Source organism: Sabethes cyaneus, chromosome 3, assembly GCF_943734655.1.
Source record: "Sabethes cyaneus chromosome 3, idSabCyanKW18_F2, whole genome shotgun sequence".
Lineage (NCBI taxonomy): Eukaryota > Metazoa > Arthropoda > Insecta > Diptera > Culicidae > Sabethes > Sabethes cyaneus.
The window spans coordinates 119,775,963-119,795,280 of NC_071355.1; the positions used below are offsets into that span (position 1 = coordinate 119,775,963).

At 37.6% G+C, this 19,318-nt stretch overlaps 1 protein-coding gene across 2 annotated transcripts in view; it reads left to right on the forward strand.

Moving 5' to 3' along the window:
* LOC128739789 (DNA topoisomerase 3-beta) overlaps positions 1–15,711 on the forward strand; it is a 169,458-nt gene extending 153,747 nt beyond the window's left edge. The window contains exons 8-9 of one of the 2 annotated variants that reach the window (XR_008412189.1): positions 15,256–15,458; positions 15,547–15,711. Coding sequence is in view for 1 of the 2 variants with exons in the window: in XM_053835292.1 (XP_053691267.1) it covers positions 15,256–15,405 (150 nt within the window). In the remaining variant the exon portion in view is untranslated. Of the gene's footprint in view, positions 1–15,255; positions 15,462–15,546 lie in introns of those variants that run through there. The other variant, XM_053835292.1, reaches the window with a different exon arrangement.
* The last annotated feature ends 3,607 nt before the right edge of the window (positions 15,712–19,318 follow it).

Consider the following 19,318-nt stretch of genomic DNA (forward strand, 5'->3'; position numbering starts at 1 on the left):
TTATGTCATTTGTCATCAAAAGTTTTTAAATTCCTGACGAACAATTATTTCCGTAAATTTTCCCAACAAATCGAAATAGCTGCTCAGACAAATCGGGCTTGGGGTCAGAAAGTTTCTTCTAATCAACTTCTTCAACAACAACTTCTATATTTATTGTTTTGCATAGTTAAATGTTTGAAACGGATTTACCTATTCATTACATGTGATCAAATAGACAAAACGGCTTATCCCACCACCTTTTGGCAATTGGATAAACCAGCAGACTACTTTCATTTTTCCGAAAAGACATCTTGCAATTTTTATTTAGCTCAATTCTTTAATTTCGATGTGCGTTAATTAAGTTCGAATTAGTTTTAATTTTGCACATAGAAATTTCGCATTAAAAGATGAAAAGGAAAAACGAACTTATTAGAAAATAATAATTTAAGAGTAAACAACCAATTAAGCCAAATGAACACTTTAAAAAGGGAAATTAACGAGATATTTTGCGTCTGAATTTTTTTGAAATATACCTGGAAAAACCTGGAAAAGTCAGGGAATTTTATTTTCACTGAATAATCGACACCCTGAAGAAACTGCGGCGACAAGAGGCGACAAGAGTTGTTTTTTTTTGATTAAAGTTTATGAGAATTTCATTGTTATTATAAATAGCCTATGGCGCACCTTATTGAGTTTAAATTTGTTTTCATTTAATTTTTTAATAGGGTAAGATATCAGTTTTAAAATGATATATAACAATAACATTTACATCCGCGATAATCATTTAATTTTTTGACTTTTTTAAAATGACTTATTTTTCAAACTTTTGAAATGGGCAACTTTGACGGCTTATTTCTACATAATATTTTTTTATCAAAATTTTATTCACGAATCATAAAAATATAGACAATTTACTACAAAAACGCGTTTAAGCATGTGCTAAAATGTGATTTTTTTCTTTTCCTGTAGAGCCATATCACAACTGCGTCCGTTGCACAGTGGTTTGTTTGCTCTGGAATCGTGAACTTTTTTAATAACTCTTTTCATAGTGTTTGTTTTAATATGGCGTCTTCGGAAGAAATTCTGTATATCAATAGACGCAACGACTGGTCGTTAGTATTAGTTCGGAACTCAAACACAGGTGGCGCTGCAAAATTTAACTATTTAATTTGATGATATAAAGCTAGAGTATGTTCTAAACGTTATTCCTCTAAGTATCACAGTTTTTGAGATATTAGGCGTGTTTCATGACGGACCCCAAAAATCGGAGTTTTCACTGTAGCTTTAAAATAATGTGATTTCGGGAAAAATAATGTTTTACATCACACACTTTTGCAGAAGAAAGTGAACACGTATCTTCTATACAGAGCGAGTTAATGAACGATTTAAGGAAAAATTAGCCATATTTCGTACTGTTATGCAATAAAAAGTTGGAAAAACTGGCGACGGAGATATAATTAAAGTGAAAGTACATTCAAAACTGACCTTAAAACATGCTAAGTCATTTGTCTCTTTAAGTATATTCATCATTTAATTTGCATTTCCAAGAAGTGTTACTCAGTCTTTTAGAGACATATATATCATAATGTTTACTATATCCCATCGCGCTGTTAACAGCAAAGTACGATGCTAATCTAACAAGCCAGTCGTCGTATGTACTAATCTCGGCTATGTGGTACTGCTAGAGTTTAATAGGATCCTTACACTAGCCCTGTAATTGTCCTGTACTTTAATAACAGGCTGCGAAGCCTGCCGATAAAGAAGGGTAAAGTGTTAAAGACGGTTATACCCAAAGCTTTGCTCTACTTGCATCGCAAGAGACAACCTAAGAGAAGCAAAACAATATATAGAAAACTGAATATCGAGCATGTATTTTGCATCGCCGCATAGTTCACTCGCCGGCTTGTCTCGCAACGCCCGTATGCTACTAATTAAGGGAACTGATGATTTGAGAAGGCGATGCAGCAAATCCATGTTTGCTACCGTTCTAGAACATTTTCTGGTGTGGTCCAATCTATATTGAAACAATATTTATTACTGTATATTTTTAAATCAATTTCATACCTCTTTAGGCCTTTATTTCGGTTTTCTTGTGCTTCCTCAGAAAGCTGTCCAATAGGGACCAGAAAATATTCGATGACTTTTTATCCGTGGATTAACACTTTATGGATGGCATTGGCATATAGCACCAGGGGTACAATGTCAAAAGAAGTCTTGCCGTATCCAAACAGCAGAGGTGGGCATTGCAAACCGAAATTTTAGCTTTGCTAACAGCTAATCCATTAAATCAAAACATTAGCTTCGATAACCGCTAAATCAACCAAAAATTTAGCGAAAGCTAACGCTAACCGCTAAATTTTTTAGCACGATAGATTTTGCATTACTTTGATCAGCGCTAATTTCGGCAAAAAAAGAAAATCATTGTTGCAGAGGTCTAAGAAAAAGTACAAGAATTAATTCTGTGAAAAAAAAGTTGCAGACATTCACGAAAAATGTTTAAAGAACATTATCGCTTACCACATTAAAAAGGGTAAAAAAATACTTCCATATGGCAAGACAGTTTTCTCGATTTTTCTCTTCATCCTCTCTGTATTGCTTGAAAAAAGTTACTTACATTTTGTTGGGTTTACAGTTGAGCAACATCCCGTCGATGGGCAACTGTTTGCCCGAAACCGTTCGGTAAAAGGTAAATACTTTTTATGTTTGTAAGAACGATACATGTTACGTCCCATGTTAATAGTAACATTTTCATTTTGGTTACTGAGACATTCATTTTCAAAGTAGTAGAGTAAGCGTACCAGTAGTAGCGCACCTAGTAATAAAATTTCAAGTTTTTAGTAAAAATACAATGGAATCAGAATAAAAGGAATCAGAATCAGACGGTACGGTATAGTATTTTGAAGTATGTTTTTGAGTTTTCCGCTGCCATATAAAGTTTTGTGAAAAACTATTTTGCAGATAATAATTTTTCTTGGTTGCTGTGAGTTTATAAAATAAGAGATGTTCGAGAAAATCGAAATAGAATTCCTTGATGTTTTCTGTGAATGTAGGAGGCCTCGAATTTTTTAAATGTCGATTTATTTGAGTCCGCGTATAAAAATAGTCTTCTACGGACTTGAGACAATAACTTTACAAAGTACAAACGACGGATAGCGGAGTGTGGCGTAGGCGTATGAACCACGAGTTACAGTGAAATCCGTTCACTTCAAGAACCCCACCGGCACCAGAAATAGTGGGGCCCAACGTGCCAAATGGCTCGATTAGGTTGAAGGCGACTTGCGTGTGTCAAGACGCGTAACGAACTGGCGAGTAGCCCAGGACCCAGGAGTACAATGAAGAGGAATTCTTGATACGGCAAGAGTCACCCCGGCTCTCGGCTGGTAAAGTACGTACAATAGTTTGGAATTTGGAATCCTTCGACGTCAGCCTGTGCGATATTTCTCAAAAATTTTCTTACTGCCAAAAAAAGTTAGCGGTTTATTTAGCGGTACATAAAAATTAGCGAAAACGCTAACCGCTAACCAAAATGTTAGCTGAGTTAATTAGCTATTTAGCGGAATTGTGCCCACCTCTGCCAAACAGTATTTCTCAAACTTCTCTACGTTGATTTCCATTCCTGATGCTATACCGCAGAGTAATGCTGCAAATCTTTTTATAGAGCCCCATATAGCCCTAGCTGTGCTGGCGGCCGGCCAAATGGAATAAAATAAAATAAATCTTTTTATAGAGTTTACGTCAATTCCAGTTGTTTTAGCTACTTTATCTGGATTTCAAAAGAATCTTCTGGCCGTATTGCCATCGTTGGAGTTCCCTATTAGGATGCTTGGAAAAAAATAGATTGCAACATGTAAGTTAGAAAATTACCTGCCCCTCCAGAACGTGGTTTATCAACCAGAAGTTCCAATTCGAGTGTGAACTTCCGTTGAATGTTCTTTTTTCTCTCATTTACCAACTGTTTTCCGTTTTTTTTCATGTTGGGTATTTTTATCAGTGCGACCATTTGTTTGATCTATTGTGATATATCGCCCATTTTACTATAGCTATGTTGTCAATATGACGCACCACTATCATAAGCGGTTTAGTTTTCCGTTTAATTCTGTCACCACCAAAAATCTACCACAATATTCCCGTATTTGAGATTCTGCTAAGACGCTCAAAGTAATGATTTTTAATTACCTGACATTAGTTTGATTTTTTACAAAGCTTTGGGTATAACCGTCTTGAGAACAATACCCTTCTTTAACGACAGACTTCGTAGCCGGTTATTAGAGTACAGGATCATTTACTGGGCGAGTGCAATGATCCTATTAAACTCTAGCAGTACCGCACAGCCGAGATTAGTACATACGATGACTGGCTTGCTACATTAGCATGGGATATAGTAAACATTATGGTATTTGTCTTTGTATTTGTCTCCAAAAGACTGAGTAACACTTTTTGGAAATGCAAATTAAATGATCAAGATACTAAAAGAGACAAATGACTTAGCATGTTTTAAGATCAGTTTTGAATGTACTTTCCCTTTAATTATATCTCCGTCGCCAGTTTTTCCAACTTTTTATTGTATAGCAATACGAAATATGGCTAATTTTTACCTAAATCGTTCATTAACTCGCTCTGTATAGAAGATAGGTGTTCACGTTCTTCTGCAAAATTGTGTGATTTTTATAGATGCAAATGTTTGCAGAACATTATTTTTTCCTAAGTCACATAGTTTTGAATCTACAATGAAAACCCCGATTTTTGGCGGTCCGTCATGAAAAAGACCTAATATCTCAAAAACTGTGATACTTAGAGGAATAATGTTTTCAGCAAAAAGCTTCATAATAAGATTATCTAAGACTTTCTAGAACATACTATAGCTCTATCTAATCTAATCTAATCTCACACTAACGCAGCCAATCTAGAACATACTATAGCTCTATATCATCAAATTAGAAAGTTAAATTTTACTGCGCCACCTATGTTTGAGTTTCGAACTAATACTAACCACCAGTCGTTGCGTCTATTGATATACAGAAATTCTTCCGAAGACGCCATATTGAAAAAAACACTGTGAAAGAGTTATTAAAAAAGTTCACGATTCCAGAGCAATCACACCACTGTGCATTGATAAGGACTATTGTTGTATGGCCCATATTTGATTTGGTGCTAGTCCTGTCACAATTAAGGTGTGAAGGACAATGGTTGACATAGCACACAATCCCAGTTAGGCTCGACTCGTTTTATAAAGTCTAATACCCTGCCATGCTCCACAGTTGCACATATACTCTGTTCAGCAGTTTCCATTTCAAATTGGTAAAAACGACATTCAGCAGTGTCATTTTCTTAATTTTATTTAGGTAAGATCTGCTCGGGTAGTGACCAGTCAACAGACCAGTAATTACCCGAAGGTCTTTTTTACTAAAATTTAATAAGATCCGGGCTTTTGCTGCACTTGATCTTATGAATCTTTTTGACTGTCTGGATGTATTCGTGGCGTTCCAATTTGATTCTACCATGGACGTTTCCCATGTTTTTATTTCGGTCCTTAGAGCACACTCCGGGACTCCACAAAATGGTTCCGGACCAATAAAATTTGATGCAGAACTTTCTCTAGCTAGACTGTCGGTTTTTTCGTTTCCTTCAATACCACAATGGCAGGGCACCCAGTATAGTGTTACTTCGTTCCTACTGGCCAATTTTCTAAGAGAAAGAATGCATTTCCACACTAGCTTCGATTTACATGTAAAAGCTTTAAGCGCATTCAGAGCTGCTTGGCTATCTGAAAATATGCAGATCTATGCAAATCTATACTTCCTATTTAAACAGATATTCGCACATTCAATAATGGCGTGAATTTCTGCTTGAAATACTGTTAAACTGTGGCCCATAGGTATAGCTTTACTGATAGCAGGGCCAAATACTCCAGCTCCAGTATTTTCACCCATCTTCGGCCCATCGGTGTAAAACACAATAGAACCTAGACGCAAGCTTGGCCCACCAGACTCCCAAACATAGCGGCTTGATTTAACCACTTTGAATGGAACAGCATAGTTTGTCTTTGTTGTCATCCAATCTTCAATCGTAGTAACATCAGAGTTTAACCCGAAATCCTTAAGGATACTTAAATGTCCTGTCAGATTACCGTCTAAAATCCAGACTTGTTATAAACACCGTCCGGTGCGACACGGTTGCCACCCGTCCACATACGCACGGCACTGGGTACTTTTGATAATAGAACTCACTGGCGTTGCTACATACTGGCACGCTCCCCGACAACATGCAAACCCGATCGAAGTGCTTATACCTTCGGTTAGGCACCAACGAGCACGGTACTAACGACGGGCCGCATGACGGCTTGCATGATTTCGTTCTTTGCTGTCTGTCGCATTCGTTCATATTCGGTTTACGTGAGTGAGTTGTCAGGACGTTCGGGCTCCGTTCTCTTGTCGTGCTTTTGCCGTGCTCTGGCAAGTGCCGGCTGGTGTACTGGCAGGCGGTTTCGTTCGCAAACCAAAAAACCTATATAACTGCTTGGAACGATACGGTAAAAACTTATGAACGGTAACGGGTGCCATCCACAACGCCGTGTTGGTGTTCCATATCCGCTGCTGCTGCTCAGTAAGAATGATTTCGATTCGATGTAATGCTTATTATGATACCTATAGGAAAACATTTCGAAACAAGTTAATTTTTCGATTCAAGGACAGTTTTTTCTAACTAATTGTTAATTCGTTTATACAAAGCATCAGATTGTGTTTTATTCCGAAACATTGAATGTGCGAACCTGCATGACCTGCGGGTTAAAAGCTATCCTATTTTCTTTTATAAATCTTGATTTGGTTAAATTACGCATTTCAATCGAAAACGGGGTTTCGATTGAGAGATGTGAATATAATATTCAAATAAAGTATGGTTTAAAAATTCGTTAATTTAATCTTTAATCGTTTTAACTTTCATATCCATATTATTCGCTAAACGAAATGTACAGAATGTTTTCGGATAGGTAGATAAGTGCACAGCGCAGATAGCACGAAAGAAAGAACAAAAGCAGAGTATAAGCTCGGCTGTCGGTGTTTCGCCCGGTGCCGCACGGTGCCCACTCAACACATATAAAACCGAGCCTAACAAAAAAATTGGCACCGATGTGCAGAGTCATATTTGTTCGTACGAGAGTCGGCGAAGTGCACTGAAATCGGGTGCGTGTGACGTATGAACGAAGGAGAATGTTTTAGCACGGCGTGCGGAGCGGCGCGTGCTTTCACATGTCTGCTAAAATCTTGTTATATCGTTTGAATTGAAGAGCACTTTTTGCGGCCTGTTGCTTTACAAATTGATGTAAATGGTAACATGTTAAGAAGGGCATCCAAAGCAACTGATGGTGTACGTTTCATTGCCCCAGTTATTGATATGCAGGCAAGCCTCTGCAGTTTACCTAGCTTTTTTGAGCGGTTACCTCATTAAGTTTTGAACACCATACAAGTGAAGCGTATGTAATTTTCGGACGAACTATTGCCAAATAGATCCAATGGACCATTTTTGGTCGTAATCCCTATGTTTTCCCCACTGTTTTACTACATAACCATAGCGCATTTGTGCCCTTAGTGATGACCTTATCTAGATGACAGTTCCAATTCAGATTAATGTGAAATTTTACATTCGGCAATTTTGGTCGCTACTTTATATGGAGCCCTTCTTATGTACATTGGTTGGAAATGGTGATCTTTCCGCAATCTTGGAATTGATTGCCAAATATCCGTTTGAAACATGACCAAAATGTTATATTTTTAATTCCCAGTACCGGTATTATGTTGGTTGTCAGTTTATTTTTGGTAAAAGCTTTTGGTAGCGCTTAGCTATATCTGCAAACATTCAAAACTTTCTGAGAACAATAATTTCACCACCAACTATATTCTAATTGCTACTGAAATGTGTGATTGGTATTGTAAATGCCACCAAGTTTTATTCTATTAGCCTTTGCGCATTTACCCCATTATTAGTTTGTTAATGTTATGTTTTAAATTATTCAGCCATGTTTTGACACCTTTGAGCATATTTCCTCTATCACAATCAGAGCGTCGGTCGTTTCGATTTTCACGGTTATTTTCAAGTCTAAGTTCGTCATTCTGACATGTATCCGATGTCAATAGTCATCAGATCTTGAATTTTATTTGATTCATTACTCGATTGGGACTGCCGACTTTCAGTAACTGTTAATCTCAAACAACTAACTCTGTTAGTATAATATTATTACCGAACCGAAAGATTTTATTATTCCATAAAATGAATTAAATGTTAATTTCATTTCTAATCAAGCTCTTCAAATATGCGAAAATCCAAATAAATGTACGTCCTCACGACCTCCTCACATTTCAGATTTTGATTTTTCCGCAGTATTTTCCGCTTATTTTGATAATAATTTTGTAATGATCCGACCACGGGAAGTGACCGAAAAAGGATCCAACACATAAGCATTCCAGTGCGGCGTGGAACAACCACAACGGAATAAAATGGCGCTTCTGTAAAACCACGATGTTCAAACTTTATGTACCTATTTCTCAGCAACTACAAAACGTATCGAAACAAACTTTTTGACGTAGGACTACATCTTTGTTTACTATCTGTGACTGGGTAGTTTTTTGTGAAAACGAAAATAGAAGTGTAACGTTGGAATGAAAGATTTCAAATGCTAATAACTACTAAACTACTGAACTAAATTGAGCAATTTATATGTCGTTGGAAAGATAAAATGATCAGCAATTTTATGGAGGGACGAGAGAGCAATTTTATGGACGGCGTAAGAGGGGGGGCTCCTATACAAATGAAACACAAATTTCCTCAAAACTCGAGAACTAATCAAGCAAATGGAACCAAATTTGGCATGTTGGGGTTTTAGAAGGTAGGATTTTTTTCTATAGTGTACTGAAACTCCTTACACTTCTTAGAGGGGTGTGATTTTTAAAAGAAATTTTCTATGTCTCAATGGTTGCAGGCGTTGTACTTATGAACCTACGTCCTACGTCGGAAAAATCAAATTTTTTTTTGTTGCATTTTTGTGACGTTTATACCTTCAGAAATGTCATGTTAAAAGGATTTTTTGATATCTGATTTCGTTGAAAACTTACGGCAAATATTGTGAAGTCATCGTAAGGGAAGTCCATTGCTGTACGAAACTTTTGAACGCGTTTTCCCCGAAACCATGTTTCTTTAGCTGGCGGTACGTGTATCTCAGAATCTAGTGGACCGATTTGACTGAAATTTTTTTTCAGCATGTAAAATTAAATTACACAGGTCTGCAAAAATAAAAAAAATTTCAGATGCATGAGATATTTTAGGTGAATCATATGTTTTTGGGGTGCCGAATCCAAAACTGATTTCCGTTTTTCTCCATCACGTACAGATTTTTTGCAAATTATGCTTCTTATGTGGAAAAGTCACAAATTAGATGGAAAAATTATTATCACTGATTCGTATTAAAAAAAAAACCTAAATAAAATCTTTTTCTGTTATTTCAGTAATTTTTTCCTTAATAAATACAAGAAAAATACTACTGGACTGTAATTTTTATATTTACTCTTTTTTTGCCCTTCAACACTGGGTTAATGTACTCAGGTACGCTCACTTACGCAAATTCAACTGCTGTGTCTCACAGAAGCAAAATCTGTAAAAGATATGTAACAAGCATTTGTAGACCTGAATATAATCTACAATTTTGTTGAATAGAGTAGTGCATTATTTTTTCTATTTATAATAAGACGGCCTTTAAGCCTTGTTTTATAAATAGAACGTTTGTTTGAGCTAAGGATAAAGTTACAATAATATTACCACGTAAATACAAAAGTAATGGAGTACTCAATTCAGAAAGATTGTAGATTGCATTCAGTTCTACAAATGTTTCATACATGACTTTTATCAAATTTGCTTCTATAAGGCAGTACAGTCAACTGAGCGGAGGTGGATGTATTTGAGAGCACCAAATTTGCTTTAAAATAATACTCTCCATAGTTTCTCCATCGTGTATGATTTTCTTACAAAACATGGAAGGGTTTACATTAATAAATACAACTCTGGTGTAAAAATCAATTTTTAATGTAATTTTCATCTGGGATATTTCTGCTGCTTTATGTCTAAAACCAACTTTCAAGATTTTTCAACAAGTATTAAATGAAAACGTGACGTGATGGACAATTTTTATTATTTTTTCTGAATTCAGTGGACAAAAATCTATAAGAATCAGTTGAAAAATCCTATGCAGTTTTTTGATGCAGACCTGTGTTATCTAAATTGTTACGTAGCCGTTTTTTTTTTGGTATCTCAATGTCTCAATTTTTTCTGAGCGCTTAATTGGCGATTTTTGATGAAAAAACACCTTTTTTTTGGAAAAATAGCCGCCATTTTGGTATTTTTTCGAATTTCCAAAAACCGCTACGTAACAATTTAGGTATTGACCTAAAGCTTCAAAATCGTCCTTGAAATCCGTTCTACGATACTCCGTTGATTCACGGCACGTACCGCCAGCAAGGAACTATTTTCTAGAGGGCATTCACGCGCCTACCTGCCATCGGCATAATAATTACTATTCTGGTATCCAAAAAATACAAAATATATCTTCAAATAAACCTTAATCAATAACCAAATTACCCCAACTCTTAACTATAATTCTAGTATCTGAAAAAAATTTACGAAAATCTATTATTTTTCGGTCTTCCAGAGTAGGGTCCCCCCTTAAACATTCACTTAAACAATGGCACTCACAGATTCTTATAAACATGCATATGCCAGAAATGCAGTTTACATTAGTCTTTGATCTAATGATCTGATATAGTCCTACGTCACCCATTCGTACAACCCTTAGTGCTGTATACCTTGCAGTTTTTTTGTTTTGTTAGTAGAAGCTTGGCAAAGACCTTTATAACTGTTGAGCTTTGTAAACAAAGCACAGCCAGAGAAAAAGTACCCAAATTTTTTTTTAATTTCATAAAATAAATTAAATGTTAGATTGTTAATTTCATTTCTAATTAGGTTCTTCAAACATGCGAAAATCCAAATAAATGTAAGTCGTCACTTTAAATCCTTGTTTGTCTGCTCTATTCCTTTGATATTTCACTCGCCAAACAATTTACAGTTTTGTACTTATAAGTACTCCAAATTAATAACGTTAATTAAATACTAATGATTCACTGCTTTTGTAAAACTTTAAAACTGTTACTTGACAGTCAGGTCATTTCATGGATCAAAACATCAATTTGTAAAAATGCATTAAATACGCATCTAAATAAGAAATATGTATGTTCAAAATGTTGGTAATAGCAAGTATCAAGTATAAAGCATTTCTATTCAATATGCATTGAAGTAATTTCGACAGTCAACTGGAGCAGGCGAAATAGGGTGTTATCTAAATCCATTGAGTTTACTTATGGAAAAGATAATCTGATGGCCACCACAACTGTTGGGTAGTGGTGTGAGTTGAAAAATCAACATGAAAAAAATCGAACATTCTAATGGATGATTGCAAGAAATTTTAGGATTTCGGAAAGATTGCCATTACTATATTATTATTACTATATATAGTTTCCTTGCGTCTGACTGTAACGCTAGATCCAAGCAAACAGTTGAATAAAAAAACTTCTAGACTCCAACGCGCGTTGTGAAGGTAACAATGATTTCAGTCAGTGGGTGGTTGGGTGAAATAGGCAATTTAATAAGCTGCCACATAATGCGATACTGATTTCAACAAGTCCTGCGCTTGAATAGATACATTTGATTTTAAAACAAAATTTTGAAGCAAACGTCAACCGTTTGAGATTGATGGAGCAATCTAAACAATGGATTTCGCACTTGGCAATAAGGATAGCCAACGATTTAATCAAGCTGCCAAGGTAGCGCATAATCAATATTGTTGTTGCAGTTGAAAACCGTAGTAATCGACGTGCGACATTTGGTTTTGTTCTTGTTCTGTGTGTCGCAACTACGTCACACGTGGTGCGTTGTGATCGCACATTGATGCGCTATACAGCGCACCACGTGCGATGTAATTGCGACTCACAGAACAAGAATAAAACCGAATGTCGCACGTCGGTTATTACGGTTTTCAACTGCAACAACAATATAAAGCGCGAAAACGCATATCCCATTGATTATTTTTATATCTACATTTATTGTATGTTTGTCGACTGTTGGGATTTAATTCTCGGATAAAATCTGAGTATCTACATTTACTTCTTCCGGAGTTCCTTCTCAAAAGAGACTGATAAAGCCGAGAAAAAAATCCGAGTATCTACATTTACTTCTTCCGGAGTTCCTTACGAGAATGGTAGTAGTCTCATTGTAGTTACATTTGCTGGTGTTTTATCAAGGACACATGGTTGGTATTAAGTCAGATTGAACCAAGTGACAAAACCATGATTTCGAGAAAAACGTGTTCAAATTTTGCTGTTCTGTATGGTTTATAGCTATCAATCGTTCGAAATTATCTTATAACTTTAGCTGTTTGAAACATTTAGGTGGTCTGGTTAGAGTAAAATAGAGCTTAGAAAATTCTTGAGTGTTTGCTATCATTAACATTTTTTTTTTGAATTTTACGACTTGATCCGGTCTGATTTGACACCGACCACATTGAAACTTTGATGATAAAAAAGTCAGAATTAATCCAAATGTGATTTATGTGGAACGTATTGTTCCCTGATTTTATTGTTAAGTTGATTTACGAACGCGAGATGAAATATCTTAATATAAAGTAACATAAATATTTAGGTTCTAACTTTAAGAATTTAGTAGAAATAGCATTAGATATTTTCTTTAAGTGTTTCAAAAGTATTCTAATTTTTTATGAGGCCGCAAAAAAGCCGTTGAGATCTGAAATATCCAAGGATTTTGTATTGTACTGGTGCGATTTCAGGCAAATGACTAATCCAAAAGTTTGTCCGGTTTACTAAAACGAAGAATGTTTTTATAGTTGTGGTCCAACGAGGGCTAGCGAATTAGATAGCAAGCGTCTGCCCGGTATAATGCAATCAATATTTTCTGCAATCATAGTTCAGGCGGGACTGATTTTAAATTTTGCATCGGTTCTAGAATTGAGTACTTTTTCAAAAGCAGCACGTTCTTTACAATTTGTAGATTTTTGCCCTTTTATCTAAGCCCCGTTTGCTTCGTTTGTAGTTTACACGTGTTTTAATTAAAAGAAGGTTGCCAATTTTTCACTAATCAATTTTAATATGCGCTATTGAACTCTGTAAGGTAATCCTCAACCGGATCCAGGAGAAGATCGACGCTACTCTCCGGCGGCAGCAAGCTGGATTCCGTGCTGGCCGATCATGTGTAGACCATATCACAACGCTCCGCATTATATTGGAGCAGATCAATGAATTCCAGGACTCTCTTCTGCTGGTGTTCGTTGACTTCGAAAAGGCGTTCGACCGACTCAATCACGAAAACATCTGGGGCGCACTTAGGCGTAGTGGAGTTCCAGATAAGCTAGTCCATCTCATCGAGGCTCAGTACGAGGCGTTCTCGTGCAAGGTTTTGCACGACGGCGTCTTGTCCGACCCCATAAGGGTTACTGCTGGCGCGAGACAGGGCTGCATTTTATCACCGCTTCTGTTTCTCATCGTTATGGATGAGATATTAGTTGGAGCAATTGACAGTAGACCAAATCGAGGATTGCCTTGGAATCCTCTAACGATGGAGCAGCTAAATGACCTCGACCTAGCCGACAACATTGTCTTGCTCGCACAACGCCGAAACGATATGCAGAGCAAGTTAGATGACCTCTCCGAGAGCTCCCAAGCAGCAGGTCTCACAGTCAATGTAGCGAAAACTAAGTCTATGGTAGTGAACACTGACAATGCCACCAACTTCACAGTAGCGGGACAACAAGTTGAGCAGGTAGCCGCCTTTCAATATCTTGGTAGCCAAACAACGCCCGATGGTGGTACCAAGACTGATATAGACACACGGATCAGGAAGGCCAGGGGTGCCTTCCGCCCGTGCCAGGTCTGCGAAACATTTGGCGCTCAAACCAGATTACTCTACGTACGAAAACCCGAATCTTTAATTCAAACGTTAAATCCGTACTGCTGTATGCCTGCGAAACGTGGTGCGTCTCAGCGGAGACAACGCAAAAACTGCAGGTATTCATTAACCGGTGCCTGCGATACATTATTCGTGCCTGGTGGCCTGATAATTGGATATCCAATGAGGAACTCCATCGTCGGTGTCATCAACGGCCGATAGCCACAGAAATTCGTGAACGTAGGTGGAAGTGGATCGGACACACCTTGAGGAAAGGAGCGAACGAGGTTTGCAGAGCAGCACTCGACTGGAATCCACAAGGACAGCGTAGAAGAGGCAGATCCAGAGGCTCATGGCGACGGAGCTTAGCCAACGACATCCGGGCTGTAGACGAGAACCTGTCCTGGCGACAGGTAAAAGCCATGGCGGGTAACCGTCAGCAGTGGAGATCTCTGATTTCATCCCTTTGTTCTGCCGGACCGGCGGACATGGACACATAAGTAAGTAAGTAAGCTATTGAATTATAAATTATAATACAACTTTCAAGAATACCAAAGTATCGTCAACTTAGTTTTTAACTAATGATATAGCACAGTTGTAAGGAACACGCATTCTGTGAAAATTCAGTGGTCAAAGTTACCTACCATCATTAACATGTGTTTGGTTACCACCAAATAACAACCATAACAACGACGCTGCTTGATGATACGTGGTGTTTGCTGCTTTTCCCCGATAATAAACGGTTTTTTGTTTTTTTTTTTTAATTTTTCGAGTGGATTTTCGATCTTGGTTTTCATCTGAACATGTACGTTATTGGGAAAATCTTGAAGCTTGTCGTCAAACGAAAAGTTTCATTGTTAAGCCTTGTGAGAAGGTTGCGAAATTTCTTTTGCAACATTCAAAGGTAAATTGCAGTAGTCTTGTCAGATCACTGACTGGTCACTGCAGACTAAATTATCATATGGCTACGATTCAGCGATCGTTTCATTGTAATTTATGTGAATCCGACTACGGTACACCATATCACGTAATTTGCAACTATGGGTTTGCAACTATTTGCAACGTAATGGGGAGGGCTAGGGAGGCCAATATATGCTGCATATAGTATGTATACATGAAGCATCGAATGATTACTTGCATGGATACATGCTACTTTGACTACAAAGATACTTTTACGTAGTACTGCGTCACATTAGCGGTCGTGTCTTGTACACAACCTCTCTGATTTTTGATTATGTGATCTTCAATGATAAGCATAAATTCTTTTAACTACATTTGCAGATTGAAAAACATAAGGCTGTTGAATTACGACGGAATCAAGTTATGCGGTATCGTGGTCGCAGTGTTCGAGGCCGAGGAAGCAAAGGTAGCAGAGGTCGATACAAACCACCTAAAGATAAAATGGCACAACTAGCGGCTTATTTTGTTTAGATATAGAATTGTAAACATACATGCACAAGCTTATATAGAGGAACTCGCTGCAGGTTGAGTAATTGCGATTTTTAAAACTTTCACAGAAATGACCGCCGTTGTTTATTTTGCTGAGTTAAAGAATTCGTTATTTTTTCATAGATTAAAAACCAAAACTAATCACAACCATCAGGGCCAAACAGCGGAAAGTCCTCTAGCGCCGAACAGCATCCAACACCGAACACTACTGATTCTTATGGTCCGAACGGTGCATCTCAATAACGTATTTAATAAAAGGAATAATAAACAAGAAAGAATTAACATGTATGAAAGTACAAGTCAAAACTTTCACAAAAAACTTAAATTTGTTTTGCATTCTTGATAGCCGAGCGAGTTGTCACGTCTCTGTTAGTTTTCGAATCATATTGCAGCATAAATAGTCGAAAGAAGCATAACTTCTTTTTTTATATCCCATGTACACTTTGATTAGTTGTTTTAAGCTCTTCAATTTATTTTCTCCAAAGAAATTCACCTTGTTGAGGGGGAATCATCAACTCTTCCGGTCCACCTCTAGCTTTAGGTGCCAGGTGAAAACTCACTAACTACCTGTCGCTCTACCTACCTAAAGAAGGCGTGTGCACTAAATTATCTCAGTTTGAAATATTCGGCCAACTATTATCACAGTAGCAATAGTAGCAGTAGCTGAGTGTAATGGAGATAAGGACGGCAATGGGTACAGGACCAAGTCCCCCCGGCTAGCGCTAAAAGATGAGCACGCGAACGCCAGGTAACCTCAACAAACAAATCCCCACGAGACATGGGAAGGATCCCAGCACGCAGCAGCCACCGCTCGGCATGGACAAGGTATGTCAATCTCACAAGGCAACATTTTTGACGTTTTTGAAAGAACACATACAAGTATGTATACAACTGTTGCTGTTTTGCTCCGTTTGCCACACTACAGAGCACATATTTTGGTCAAATGTATCATCCTGTTTCCAGTTCAAGCACACAATTTGAAAATTTGCTGGTATTTAAGCCAGCGGAAGGTGAAAATCATGCCGTACCTTGGTAACAAAAGAATGCATCTCTTTTGTTTACTGCTGTTGTTTGCCTCATTTTCAAGCACCAACACACACATAACTGGAATGCTCTATTGGCTTGCTTGAAACCGCTTGGTGAAAGTAAATAAATAAATGTAAAAACGACGATAATCGCGATAAACATAGCGGATAATTTTTAGCAAACTAAATATAATTTCTTATACCTAATCTTGTTTCCTGTCAAATATTTTTAGGCTGTGAACCATTTCGCGAAATTTTTAACTTTTTAGTTAAAATTTGACAGTTCGATGGTTATTTCTCCTCGAGTGGTTAAAATCAGTTCAGAATGCGAACCATTTCATATTACGGATTGATAGTTTTTTTGCTCAATCAGAGCACATAAGGTGAGGATGAAAATATTGTTTATTCTGTCCGAGTTAAAATTGGATGAATTTTTGCTGGAAAATTGGATGAATTGGATGTTCATTTGCTTATATTTAATAGATAAAATTCATCTCATTTCAACCTGGGTTGTTTGAACAAATTTATTATGCGATTGTTATTATGCAAATTTATCCATACCAATGTAAAAAAACAGAGGGGTTGTGCACAAGACTCGACCGCATAGGTGACGTAGGACCACGTAAGTCTCTTTGTAGCGATAGTAGGATGTATCCATGTATATAGTAATACGATTCTTCATGTATACAAGCTACATCCGTAACGGTCATCAAAGTAGAAACATTGTATACATTCAATCCTCAACCGATTTTGGAGTTATATCCATGAATTGATTGAATCTATTTTATTAAAACGAAACCAAGTTAGTAACTAAACCAAACAGTAAATAAATTTGTATGATATGTTTCTACGTTGAATAGTGCTTTTCCTTTGGTAATCGGTAGACGGTACGCGCGAGTTTTCAAAAAGTTGAAAATTTTGCGCAACTTTTCTGCAGCTTACAAAAGGACACGGATAAAGCATTTACAACCTGCAGACGTATTGGAAGTCGCAGAAAATGTCACCTGTGACCAGAAAACTTATTACCGTCATTGGTTGGTCGTCCGCAATGGCGAAAAATTCAACTTTTCCCTAGTTGACTGTGTTAATTATGGTATTAACTGGGCAAGAAAATATAATAAACTCTTCAATCGTTGTGTGGCCCTTAAAAGAACCGATAGTTTGATTATCATAACTCCTGCTTGCAATAAACTTGCACTAACACATTAAACGTAATTCTCTGTTCGGTAAATTGGAGTACGGATAACTGCTAACCAGGCACGGCTTGTTGCAACGGACCAACCGGAAAGCCTCAGCAGCTATGCGATCAACTAAACCGTTCGTGTGTGGTCCTGAATCACGATGAAATACCACTCCAAGTGGCCAGCTGCAAGTGACGTGGGATGCTTCATGCTTCTGGTCGTTTTGTTGTCGCGAGCAGCATATGTCGTCCCAATTCCAGAACTCCTGTCGCCAGATATTCCATCACGGCAGCGAAATGGAACTTCAGCTCCAACACACGGTCACACGGTCAGCCGCCGATGAACACGTGCACGAGTCGAACGTAACTCCCGTTTCAATAATGCTGTTCGCTGGCTTACCACGTGTTATGTACCAGAACAAGCGACAAGAAATGACCACACCCATTTTTCATGGTCCTTCATTCTATCATCTACGTGAAATAAAAAATAGAGCATTTCAATTTCAGTCTGAACAAAAGAGCAAAGTTACCAGTGAGCCATTCGCCTTTTGCTGCCAAAGAAAAATTACGCTACGTATTATTACTGTAGCATTGGTGATGGATAAATTTGTGTTGCTAATCTAATCTAATCTAATCTCACACTAACGAAGGATAAATTTGTGTTGCTAAAATGCAAATGATGTTACTAAAACTCTTTCATTTGATTAAATCCAATTTCATTTATTTTGACACTTGGCCGAACACATTTACTTGGAGCTAGTATATTTGTCGGCTGCAACCAGCGCAACCAGCGTCCAGCAGCAACAAGCGAACAGAAACGCGAGAGGTGATCGGTTAAAATTATTTGATGAGAAGCGAACAATTAGATCAATCTAAGTTGTTAGATAGAATTAAAATCAGTTAGTGAAAATTCCTCAAATCTTCATCAACACATGTTTCGTTCTTAAAAGAACGGTTTTTCAACGTGATATGCTGGAAATTTAAGCCTTCTTTTCCGTCTTCTTGGGCAGCAACAAAACAGTTTGGATGTTCGGAAAGACACTTCTCATAGCAGCGGTGACACGGGACAGCAATTTGTTCAACTCTTCGTTGTTGCGGATTGTCAGCTGCAAGTGACGATAATTCTGATCGTTTCGTTGTCGCGAGCAGCATATGTCCTCCCAATTCCAAAACTCCTGTCGCCAGATATTCCATCACGGCAGCGATCATTGAGTGCTCCGTTCCAACACCTCGCTTGGTGAATTTGCATGTCTTCGTTGCCTTATCCGTGGGAAGCAGCAACAGCTGAAGCTTAACAATTTTCGATCGGATTCTATAGGGCGTAAATTAAATACAATCATAAGGAAGCTTAATCCATAGCTTATATCGTATATATTTCTGTCATCCGTGCTAGGGAAGCACTGACGAGGGAAGGCAAAAATATGGAAATAATTCAAATTTTCAAAATCAATTCAAAAACAACAATTTTTCAAATTCAATTTCAAAAACAAAATCAATAGTTTTCTATATTTTCAATCGATTTCCCGTTTCCTGAGGCTTGCGTTGAGAGACCTACCATGGCGCGACCCAATCAATCTACCACCGTACGCCGATCGTTGTCGTTTATTGGGTCTTCAGACACTTGAACAGCGTAGGAAGGTTCAGCAAGCAGTGTGTGTTGCAAAGATCTTAAATGGCGAAATCGAGTCAC